Source organism: Etheostoma spectabile, chromosome 15 (genome assembly GCF_008692095.1).
Source record: "Etheostoma spectabile isolate EspeVRDwgs_2016 chromosome 15, UIUC_Espe_1.0, whole genome shotgun sequence".
NCBI lineage: Eukaryota > Metazoa > Chordata > Actinopteri > Perciformes > Percidae > Etheostoma > Etheostoma spectabile.
The window spans coordinates 951,905-964,735 of NC_045747.1; the positions used below are offsets into that span (position 1 = coordinate 951,905).

General features: G+C 43.4%; 2 protein-coding genes across 2 annotated transcripts in view; both read right to left on the bottom strand.

Moving 5' to 3' along the window:
* Positions 1-1,769, bottom strand: part of LOC116703533 (fructose-bisphosphate aldolase A) — a 6,023-nt gene extending 4,254 nt beyond the window's left edge. The window contains exon 1 of the mRNA XM_032538323.1: positions 1,681-1,769. The gene's annotated coding sequence lies outside the window, so the exon portion shown is untranslated. The remainder of the gene's footprint in view (positions 1-1,680) is intronic.
* A 3,493-nt stretch (positions 1,770-5,262) lies between these two features.
* On the bottom strand, positions 5,263-11,804 carry lin7b (lin-7 homolog B (C. elegans)). Its single transcript, XM_032538354.1, has 6 exons — positions 11,521-11,804; positions 8,147-8,265; positions 6,753-6,824; positions 5,799-6,008; positions 5,469-5,632; positions 5,263-5,369 (listed from the first exon to the last, which is right to left on the bottom strand). The coding sequence occupies exons 1-6, from the start codon at positions 11,594-11,596 to the stop codon at positions 5,348-5,350; spliced, it is 663 nt and encodes a 220-aa protein (XP_032394245.1). The 5' UTR covers positions 11,597-11,804; the 3' UTR covers positions 5,263-5,347.
* Between the last annotated feature and the right edge of the window lie 1,027 nt (positions 11,805-12,831).

The following is a 12,831-nucleotide window of genomic DNA, read 5'->3' on the forward strand; positions in this document are numbered from 1 at the left end:
GGGGGGGGGGGCAGAAGAGAAAGAGAGTCAGAGAGAGACCAGTATGGACTTATTTCTCCAGATATCGGTTGGAAACACCAGCAGATTGTGCAGTCTTGCAAAACCCAACCACAATATGTCCACACGACATTCTCCACCTCTGAAAAGGAAATGTGAAGAAACCCAGAAATGTCCCAACGTTGTCTCTGCAAGCTCTAAAAGCTGATTACTAAGAGTGATGTCCACTCCATGAGGACTCCAGTTCTAGTGAGAGAAACAGTTGAACTCCTCTATTCCTTCATTCAATTCATACATACAGTATATTTCTTTATTTTTCTGTTTCTTGGAGTTTACAGTTTACAGTTATATTTCACAAGATACAAAATGACAGAAAAGCAGCCCCTGCATACATTCTATGTTAATTCTTACATACACATCATAGGCTAATGATGATATTAATAAAAATGCAACAAAGAAAAATATTTATTGTTCTAGGATTGCTTTTTACTGTTATGCTGATTATTAAATGAACTAAAACATTTCTTCCTTCCTGCTTTTGATCACCTCACCAGCCGTAACTTGTATCTCGGCCCTCTGACGTCACATCCCGTCCTCTGACGTCACATCCCGCCTCTGACCTCACAGACCACCCCTGACCTCACATCCGCCTCTGACCTCACATCCTGCCTCTGACCTCACAGACCACCCTCTGACCTCACAGACCACCCTCTGACCTCACAGACCACCCTCTGACCTCACAGGGACCGCCTCTGACCTCAAGACGCCTGACCACAGACCGCCTCTGACTCACAGACCACCTCTGACCTCCACCACCCTCTGACCTCACAGCCCGCTCTGACATCACGCCAGCCTCTGACCTCACATCCTGCCTCTGACCGTCACACTCCCGTCCTGTGACTCACAGCCCTCCTTTTAACCCAGCCGCTGTGACTTCACGCCCGTCCTTGGGACTTCACAGCCCGTCCTGTGACTTCACAGCCCGTCCTGTGACATCACAGCCCGTCCTGTGACATCACAGCCCGTCCTGTGACATCACAGCCCGCCTCTCCGCCACATCTTTACTCAGACTCCGCCGGATGTGGCGGATGCTTTTAGGAATTCTTCCCCAATTTGCCGACCATATTTTACTTAGAAGGCTACTATACAGTAAAGCCTACCACCGTATAAATACTGTAGTGATACTGTAGTAGTCTAACTAATACTGTAGTAATACAGGTAGCAGCCCGCTTCTCGTGACGGCGCTTCCGCGTCCTCGCGGAGCCGTGTGAAGGACACTGGGAGTTTCTCCAGAACTTTCGGAAAAACGACCTCATTTTTATTATTCAAATCAATTTTATTATATATATATATATATATATATATATATATATATAGCGCCCAAACACAACAACAGTTATCTCATTGCGCTTTCCATAAAGAGCAGGTCTAGACTCTAGACCGGACTCTGGGGGGTTATTTCCAGAAACCGTTCCCACTACTGCTATTAAAGCTACGTTATTGGACCAAAGAACATTTAGCCTAGCTAGCTAAGAACAACCATGTTAAAAAGTGCTCGGAAAAAAATACAATAATATAGCCGTGCCAAACTAGACTATTTAACTCTATTCGAAGGAAATGTGAGCAAAATGTCATCTTATTATCTACTCATTTTGATAGTTGAATGGGGAAAGTCAAACTCACCAGATAGTTGAGACGCGGAGTGTCAGAAGAAGAAGAACGGAGTGAGATGCAGGAAGCTGCTGCTGCTGCTGGTGATGAAGAGGGGCTTGACCAATCAGAGCTCAGATTTCAGCAGGGCAATGTAATTGTGTCGTCGGCTCTGATTGGTTAAACAGTGATGTTGAAACGCTTAGTGTTTGTTAACCCCGGCTGTTGTCTTACAGGCATTAAGAGGCAAACCTACTGCTTCTTGTTGCAGAAATGTCAAATTTCACAAGTTTTCTCATATCAGAAACATGGGTTTCTTTCACCCAAATGGCCCAAAAATAACAAGTATGCATGCATGTTGTATGGAACTCATACATTCGTCCCAGGTCAAATGAATCAGTGCTTTTATTGAATTATTTGTTTTATTTCAATGTTATAGTTTTTGAAAAAAAAAAAAAAACGGTTTCATAACAGCATCCTGACTGAGATTTTACACATACCAGTCTGTGATCCACTCAACATTTTCTGACCTTAACTCTAAGTCAAATTAAAAAAAATTGCGATCACATTTTTGATTTAAATAAATAGGCAAGAGTGCAAAACATTGGTCTCTATGACAACATACAGAAAAGTACACTACACATACCAGAGAAGCCACAGTGCACCTTTTCCATAATCCTTCCATACCAAAACAAAGAGAAGAAATATGGGAAGGAGGGAGACACGACAAAAACGCAACAGCAAGAAGGATGTCTGCAGCTTATTAGTCTAAATAATTCATTATTTTTCATTCATTGTTTTATTGACCATAAAAAAAACGTCTGGAAAAGCACCAAAAAGTCAATCTTGACCCAGAAGCACAAGAAGTTCATAGTCAACAAGATCTCAGATCTCCTGATGTGTGGATCGTTGACATTGTAAGTTGACGTGAGCCTGCTGCCTGTGAGACAGCGCTGAGGGTTGATTCCCCCACAGCCTGCAGCTCCTGGCCTACGTGAGGATCCTCACATGCAGGCTGCGTGATGAGCAGAGCATCATCCCCCCACTGAGGAAAGCCCGGGGGGGGGGGGGCTGCAGAGAGGCAGCCCTCCATCCACACCAGTTCAGGGCCAACAGTCAGCCGTGGGCTCCACCTTATGTAATCACTTTAACACCCATACCTCTGGGTCAAGTCACAACATGTACAGGCGGAGATGAATAGACCATGAATCCAGGTAAACACATGTCTCCGTCTCCATCAGGTCCACCTATGGACCAAAGTATGGTGGTGGACTGGTTGCTGGATAGGTGCCAGTTCCCCTCCTGGGCACTGCCAAGGTGCCCTTGAGCAAGGCACCGAACCCCCAACTTCTCGGGGCGCCGTTCCATGGTCAGCACCCCCCACACTCTGACGTCTCTCCATTAGTACATGTATAGGTACTGAGCATGTGTGTGTAATAACAGAGTGTAAATTGTAATTTCCCCTTGTGGGATTAATAAAGTATACATTATATACCGTATTTATATTATTTATTTTGTGATATTGTGATTACAGGATGTATATTCCTGAATAAATAGATGAATAAAAACCAACTGATGAATACTAATACGTTCACAAGATACAATGTTGGAGAAACAGTGGAGTCTACAGGGGCCCACAGTGGCCCCTGGGGTCCCTTAGAGGGCTATTCAGCCTTGGCCGACTATTCTACTGCACAATAAACTACAAGGCTGAAGGTGGCTTTCACTTTGCAGCTTCAGATTCCCATTTCACATACAGCATAGAAATCAGTGTTTCACAGATTTGAAACACGGGTTTCAAATCTTCCAGCTCTTAATTTCATGTCTTCTTCATGTTATTGAAAATGTAAAGTCAAAAAAATGTCACCTTATTTCTGAGAAAGCCACCTTTGGCTGTGTCCCGGAGGAACGTGGAACATGACAGGCAAGATGACAGCATTCAATTCCCACTTTATTTCATGAATAATTATACACATCAACGAATACATAAATAAATAAATTAAAAACAGTCTCAAAACGTTGACTAAGATGACCCCAGCCAGCTCCTGATTCCAGTGTAGGTCTTGCTAATGCTAATGGCTAGCCCTCTAGCTGGGACAGGGGATGGAGAAATGGCGGTGAAGGCTGCAGGTGTCGGTGCTCCTGAGGTATAACAGCAGACAGAGCACCCCCCCCCTACATGTCAACACACAGACCCCATGCTCTGGTTACCCACACACTACAGAATGGATCGCCCTTATATAATAGCATGCTGAGGACGACTGCACGGCAACATAGCCTGGAGACTAGGGCTGGGCGCTAATCCACTTTCAAATGAGACATGGGATGAGACAATACTGTTTGTATCATATAGTTGGTTGTTGCGTTACATAACCCATTTCTTCTGTAAAGCCGAGCCTGTTGGCATCTCTCCTCTCGCTCTCTGAGCCGTCCACACTGCTGACATCTGTCTACAGATGTTTTACATGTTGTTAGCGCAGGCAGATGTGTGTTCTGTGAACCTGTATTACACAACAGCTGTTACTGGATGGACAGTTTCCTGCAGTTCTATGAGTGAGAGGGCCCCTGGACACAGTGCAGTGGCAACACAAACATGTCATAAATGGGGTGATGGAGCGGTCAGACGACACCAATCAGAAGGTCGGGGGTTCGATCTCTGGCCCTGCAGTCCTGTGTCAAATTGTCGGTTGTGTCGGGCAAGACAGGTAATTACAAATTGCTCCATGTGTGAATGTTAGCATTCCTAATGAGTCAGCCGTCACTCTGAACAGAGAATCCAGTCTGCAGCAGATTTCACACACTTGACTGATAAACCAGCGGACTTCATGATCAAACACAGTTTCATATTCTGCTCATTTTCAGGTTCATAATTGTATTTCGTGGTTTTATCAGAGTAAGGACTACTAGCCAGTCAGAAGCAGAGTATGAGGGCCCTGACAGTACCTCGTAAGGACTACTAGCCAGTCCGAAGCAGAGTATGAGGGCCCTGAACGTACCTGGGTACGGACTACTAGCCAGTTCAGACAGCAGTATGAGGGCCCTGACAGTACCTAGGTAAGGACTACTAGCCAGGCAGAACGAGTATGAGGGCCCTGACAGTACCTAGGTAAGGACTACTAGCCAGTCAGAAGCAGAGTATGAGGGCGTGCCATGCTAGCAGCTAGGTGAGCATTAAAGTAAGGCTGTACTACAGTAGAGGTGTTTTGGAGCAGTGGGGAAGGGTTTTCTGTTGGAAGAGTCCCTTTGGGTGGGGGGGGGGGGGGGGACTTTGGACTTTTTCACTTTGTAAACCTATTACATGCACTGACTGGTTGTTAGTCACTTTTCTTTGCTCTGATTGGTTGTTAGTCACTTCTCGTTGCTCTGATTGGTTGTAGGTGGAGACATTTTGGTCTGCGCCGTTGATAGAGCCCTTTGTTAAATTAAAAATTGAAGTGAGGTTCTAGACTGATCCACGTTGGTGAAATAGTCTAGAAACAACATGGCATGGTCTGACTACAAACTAACGCTGCATTTCTCTAAGGAGGAGGGAAGGAGGGTGGAGAGAAAATCTTAAACTGCAGCGTTCGGCTTCATGAAGAAGTTCAGGTAACAGGTGTTGGTAGGCTACTTTGGTTTTTCGCTTCTCATCTAAGGTCTCCCACTGGAACAGAAGAGGCAGGAGGGTTGGAGGATGAGGCGGGCGGGAGCTTTGGACCGGCTAGCCCCTGGACTCCAGAGATCTGCAGGAAGAGACACATAGTTATGCTGTATGCATATGACCGGCTTGTACATTGATGCCGATTCGTGAGTGTACGACCACCCTCGTCTCGCAGCCTTACGAGTAGCTGGTGTGCTGCTGGCGTCTCCGGGCGCTCCTCATCTTCTCAAAGCGAGCCTCCATCTCCTCCAGGACCTTCGGGGTGTAGCGCACCACCAGCTTGACTGAAACCTGGGCGGCCTTCAGCAGCTCCACAGCCTTCTCGTGGTGCTCGCCCTCCACGCTCTGCATGGACAACACACACACACACACACACACACACACACACACACACAAACACACACAATCAGTCCACAGGCTGAGCTGGCATCAAAATAAACTTGTATGAGTGTGTGTAGCTCCAGTGTGTGTGTGTGTGTGTGTGTGTGTGTGTGTGTGTGTGTGTTCTTACCACTCCGTTGACAGACAGCAGCTGGTCCCCTCTCTTCAGCCCTCCTTGACGGTCGGCCACCCCCCCCGGGATCACCCTGGAGATGTATATGGGGGAGTTCTGCTCTTTGCCCCCCATGATGTTAAAGCCCAGACCCTCTTCGGTCTTGGGCAGCTCCACCACCCTTGGGTGGGCGTGGCCCTCGCTGGCCGCAAACGCCGCCACCGTGGCCTGGTCGGGAAGACAAAGGACGGTCCGTTACATCACACAGAGTATCAAGCATGACTGGGTCTGTGTCGCATAAAAAACTCTAAACTATAAAAAGAGCCTTTTTGATGTCTTTTCAGTTTATCAAGAATCGGTTTAGGAATCGTAAAAATTCCAAATGATACCCAACCCTTGAAACAGGTTATGCTTGCTGTAATAAATGCTAAATGCACTTTAATATTTCAACATTGGACTAACATGATCATCCTGCATTCTGTGTTTTATGTCTTTTTTTAAGCATAAAGCTAGAAAGGAAAGGCACTTGATTGATGACTGCACTAAATGTAAATGTAAATGTGCTGTATTTATATAGCGCTTTTCCCGTTAATAAACACATGCTCAAAGCGCTTTTACATCTACAGGAAACATTCACCATTCACACATTCACACACTGTGGCGAGGCGCTGCGACAAGGTGCCACATCTCTCAGATAAACACTCACACACATTCACGCTCCGATGCGCAGCACCGGGGCAACTCGGGGTTCAGTGTCTGCCCAAGGACACTTCGACAATGACTGAGGGGGGGGAGCGAACCACCAACCTTCGATGGCAGGCAACCGCTCTACCACTGAGCCAAAGCCGCCCCATACTGGGTACTGGTCTACTCGTGCAATGCCAATAAGTTGGATCTAACCTTCGGTAATCTAACACTCTAGTTAAGTTATATGTACAGTATATTTATAATATAGCAGTTTGGATGTGATACCTTGGCAGTTGCCTGTGCTCGAACCTCTGGTCCTCCAACGATGTCCAGAGTGTCGTACAGCTGCTCATACACCTGAGGGTGGGGGGGTGGGGGGGGCAGGGCAGAGCAACACAGGAGTGTGGTGAGGTGAATCCCACCCACACTGGACAAACAAGTCCTGGACCCCATTACAAAGTCCCAGGACAAAGACGCTGAACCTTTAAGTAACTTAGAAATGTATTTGTACCTTAATATATATGTTTCCAAGACAAACAGGTTAACAGTTAAAGGAATAGTTCAATATTCTGGGAAACATATTACATGACATATACATTGCTTAATCTTGTATTATGGAGCTGGAGTAAGGACGTGGTTAGCCTGAGCCACTGTTTCTCCAACTTTTGTTCAATATAGTACCCCCTTTAAATTGTTTTTTTAAGTCATGTACCCCCTATATTTGCAAAACAAATCTATATAATATAATATAATATAAGAGGTAGAATACAGCGCCGGCAGATTCACTAGACAACCTTTTTGTTAACAAAAACCTTTCAATGCTACATTGCAAATGTTTAGAATCCATCACTTAATTCATTTTTTATTATAGTATAATTTTTTAGGAATAATGTATTTTTATTTTTGCAAAACTGTCACATACCCCCTCTGCAGTACTCCAAAGTACCCCTATGTGTACACATACCCCCCTTTGAAAACCACTGTCCTAAGCTAAACTCAAAGACTGTAGCAGGGTTAACATTAGCCTGGCTCTGTCAAAGCTCACTGATTAACATGCTGTATCTAGTTTCTTATTATTTATTTGAATTAATAATAATTTAATAAGTGTTTACTTGATGACTGAAATTGTGAAATGAATCTGAAACTCCTCTATTTAAGTCAGAATATCTTTTGTCTCTTTGTGTTGCGGTAATCCCTTTCTGCAGTTATCAGTTCAAAAAGTTGGAGGACAACTGAAATATTAAGCCTTTTGTTATGATTATTGATTTAAAGATATTTGAGCCACTGTTACAAGCCATTTGCCACCCTGGGAAGAGGTCAAAGGTCATATTCAAGATCATTCACATCTGCCTATGTCTGAACAGAGACAGAAGTTACTACATATAGCACTACATATAGATATATAGATATATACATACATACATATCTGACCATCTCTTGTTACAGTGTGACCCATCCACATATGATGCATGATGTGGATATTGTGCTTACATTTCTTAAAAACAGTCAGATTTTTACATTTGAATGTGCAAAGAGTGTTGTGGGGGGTGAAACCATGTCCATATCATCAATACATTAGGGAGGAAGTACTATTAGGATGTGGAACCGTATGGGCTTGAGTCCTCCTGGTGTTCCTGCCCCCAGGCGACCCCTAACCCCCGTCTGCTGCACACCCTTACCTCTCTGATGGCAGCACAGAACTTGCTCTGCAGGACTCTCTGCAGGGCCTGCAGTTTGGGAGGGGGCAGCTCCCCGCTCCGCTGCAGCCGGTCCAGCAGCTCGATCACCCTGCACACATCTGACACACAAGGCGGGGTTACAACGGGGGCAAGGCAGCCAGCCAGATCCCCAGGAGCTCCACAGGGCTCTGGCTCACTGCGTGGCAATTAGAATCACTACGTTAGGCAATTACTTACATGTAATCTGATTAATTGCAAATTTTTTGGTAACTAAAGCACAATAACAAACTGGACTCGGACTTCTTTAGCGAGTTTCTTCTTTAAGCTTTTTGAGTGATACCTATTTCTCATCTGCTCTAGCTTTTCCAACGTTTTGGACTCAGATATGGTAATAATAACGGTCCACAGTGATGTGGACAAGAGACACAAAATGACCACTGAGAGACACAAACAGACAACAAAGAGACGCCAAATGACCACAGAGACCCACAACAACCCACAAGAAAACTAATGACCAAAAAGAGACACAAAATGTATGGGGAATATGTTTTTTCAATTGACAAACATTTTCTTCTAGAAGGACACCTAACCCCCCCCCCCCCCTGTGCAAAATACTGGCTCCTGAGGCTCAAACCCATTTCTCCATCTTACCCCAACCCCCACCCTTTACCCCTTACCCCTAGGCTCTTGAAACCAAGTGGTAAGGGCTAGGGGTGAAAACACCCCCCTATGAAATGGGACACCACTTGGTGACATCCTCATACAGTATTGATCACAAACTTCCAAGATGGCGTCTGCAAGTGTGTCTATATGTCGACTGTGTGATATGCATTTATATATTTTATAGTTATTTTATGTTTACTTTGGTGGTGGGGGTGCAGATGTTCTTATCTGTGTAGTACTTAGGTCTGTTTGCAAAACACATGTGTATACACACACACACACGCGGTGTGTTGTACATCTGTTTCAGTTATCACTGTTTTGAAAACCTTTTGCTGTCTTTATTGCCCAATAAATGAAGCATAACAGGCAAAAACATTATATTAAATATATTGTATTACAGAACCATTATCAACTATTAGAACCAGAACTTCCATGTCCCAGAAAAAGGCACTCAAATGTGTAAAACTAAAAAAAGACACACACACACACACACACACCATTGAGACCATTGACGTGGCTCCTACCTAATCAAAGGGCCCATTTTTTAGTATAGTTTGTTAGTTTCATTCAAGAATATAAAACGCCCAATTAGATAGCTTGTCTTGTGCATGGGGGATGGTTCAGGGCTTGATCCCTGGGGGGGGGGGGGGGGGGTTGCGGCATTGTGAAAATTAGCCACACAAAAAGAAAAAGGAGGTTAAAAAGTATGAAATGGACTAATAAATAGAAGGAACATATAAAAAGAACGATAGAGAAGATGTAGAGTGTAAAGGGGGTCAAGGGAATATGTCAGTGTGAAAATGTAATTGTGGGTTATGAATTGGGATTATGGTGGTGTTTTGAGAGAGAGACACCCCCCCCCCCCCCCTCAAAAACAACAGACTCAGAAATGGCACATACTAAGGAAAGCTCATTGTGGGACTGGCTCTAGTGGCTGGAATTCTGGACCAAGGCTGAATTTCAGGAAGACTTCAGACACAGTATTAGGCCCACTAAGTCTATATAAAAGGACTTCAGATACAGTATTAGGGACCACTAAGGTCTATATAAAAGAGACTTCAGATACAGATTATGGACCACTAAGGTCTATATAAAGAGACTTCAGATACAGTATAGGGGACCACTAGGTCTATATAAAGAGACTTCGATACCGTATAGGGGACCACAAGGTCTATATAAAGAGACTTCAGATACGTATTAGTGGACCACTAAGGTCTATATAAAGAGACTTCAGATACAGTATTAGGGGACCACTAAGGTCTATATAAAAGAGACTTCAGATACAGTATTAGGGACCACTAAGTCATATAAAAGAGACTTCAGATCAGTATTAGGGACCACTAAGGTCTATATAAAGAGACTTCAGATACAGTATTAGGGACCATAAGGTACTATTAAAGAGACTTCAGATACAGTATTAGGGACCATAAGTCTATATAAAAGAGACTTCAGATCAGTTAGGACCACTAAGGTCGATATAAAGAGACTTCAGATACAGTATTAGGGGACCACTAAGGTATATAAAAGAGACTTCAGATACAGTATTAGGGACCACTAAGGTCTATATAAAGAGACTTCAGATCAGTTTAGGGACCACTAAGGTCTATATAAAAGAGATCAGATACAGTATTAGGGACCACTAAGTCTATATAACAGAGACTTCAGATACAGTATTAGGACCACTAAGGTCTATATAAAGAGACTTCAGATACAGTATTAGGGACCACTAAGGTCTATATAAAGAGACTTCAGATACGTATTAGGGGACCACTAAGGTCTATATAAAAGAGACTTCAGATACAGTATTAGGGACCACTAAGGTCTATATAAAGAGACTTCAGATACAGTATTAGGGGACCACTAAGGTAATAATAAAGAGACTTCAGATACAGTATTAGGGGACCACTAAGGTCTATATAAAGAGACTTCAGATACAGTATTAGGGACCACTAAGGTCTATAAAAGAGACTTCAGATACAGTATTAGGGGACCACTAAGGTCTATATAAAGAGATTCAGACGTATTAGGGACCACTAAGGTCTATAAAGAGGACTTCAGATACAGTATCAGGACCACTAAGGTCTAACTAAAGAGACTTCAGCATACGTATTAGGGGACCACTAAGGTCTATATAAAGAGACTCAGATACAGTATCAGGGACCACTAGGTCTATATAAAGAGACTTCAGATACAGTATCTAGGGACCACTAAGGTCTATATAAAGAGACTTCAGATACAGTATCAGGGACCACTAAGGTCTATATAAAGAGACTTCAGATACAGTATTAGGGGACCACTAAGGTCTATATCACTCGACAATTCAGTAAAACAGTGATACAGTATGATACAGTATGATATGCACATTGTCGGAAGCACGTAATATTACGGTAACGTTACTTCGTCTGTCATTCGTTCCGCTGGACCACACCTAACACGGTTGTTCATCACCTTACACGGTTGTTCATCATATAGCTGACCGGCAAACGTACTAAAGAAACGAGCGATAGGCCGTTCCCTTTCAAACATTTAGCTAATACAACGGTATAACTGCGACATAACGCTACACCACTTTATTTCACAAATGTTTTATTGAGACAAAGAACGAGCTCTGCATCATTTTAGTAAATTATAGGTTCACTATAAGATACATCTTTTTTAAGCTAGTCGAGTGTAGAGAAGCGGTCTGGCACGGTAACGGTAGCTAGCGTTACCTCTTTCCAGACAGAGCGGCTCTGTCATGGCCGCCATGTCAGCTTCCTTGGCCGGGTGGTAGTAAGAGGACATCATTTCCAGGCTGGTAGTCTTCTGTGTAACACTGCGTGGCTGAGCAGAAGGGCTGGTTCACAGCAATGCGTGCTCCATCTGTTATGACATGGTCAGCAGGCTGTGTGAAGGTGTTGGCTGTAATGAGGTCCGGGATGCTGGACTGAGGATCACGCTGTGACGTCGACGCTTAACCACAGCTCCGGCTACAGTGAGACTAGTCTGTCGTTTTCGTTAACTGTCTATGTCTCCGTCCAGAACAACGGGATCTGGTGGTCCATGTCTTTAACTGTCTATCGTTTCAGCATCTTCTAGCGTGGTTATAGCACTGCGCAGATTAAAAGCAGAGATGCAAATTAACTACAAATGCCATAGGTTGGTTTAGAACAAATTTGCGAATCCAGTAGCCTTAGTTTTCTACTTATTTAAATAAGTAGGTTTAAAAACATTGAATCCAAAACATTTCCCAGATTTCTAAATTCTTTGGGAAATATGGCCCTGGTTAACTTAGTTTATATTGAGTGAAAACGGAATTGTACTGATTTTAGCATTCAGGGGCATGTAAAAACATAGAATATTTATGCATGAACAGGTATGAATGATAAAGCCCAGGTCCTAATTGAGCTGATCGTTTTTGATGTTTAAATTGAGTTTCTATGTTAGGTTAAGTTGCAAAAAAAGGTAAGGAATAATAAATATATGTAAGAACACAAGTTATGACCTTGATGAGACAATTTAAAAAAAAAAAACTTTATTGGAGAATTAACAGAACAGCCCTCAATCGTTACACAATACTACAACTCCTTCAATTTCACATACACTGAGGAGAAATGTGTCACTTTGTTCCAAATGAGCATACAGTCTAACTGATTTATGAATATGGAAATAAAAAACACAATCTACCCATCTAAAAACAAAGTTTGTATTTTTACAGTTCATCCCAAGCCAAGAGAAAAGAAAAGAAACAAACATATCTAGCTTGAATCATCAAGGTAACTGATAACAAGTGGCACAGATTAGTTGGGAAATGCAGGAAAGCTGCAACTTTAGCGAGATCAAATCAGTTATGTGCATCAACTGTGCGTGCAACAACGTGAAGTGGAATATTTCAACAGACTCTGGACAGATAGGAGGAAAGCGAGCTTGTGGGTGGTACTGTAAAACCCTGACATCATTTAGGCTTCCTGTGCCTTGGCAAAAAGTTAGGGCTCAAGTTAAAGTATAGTATGAAATGACTTGTCTGAGTGGGGGTCTGCTGG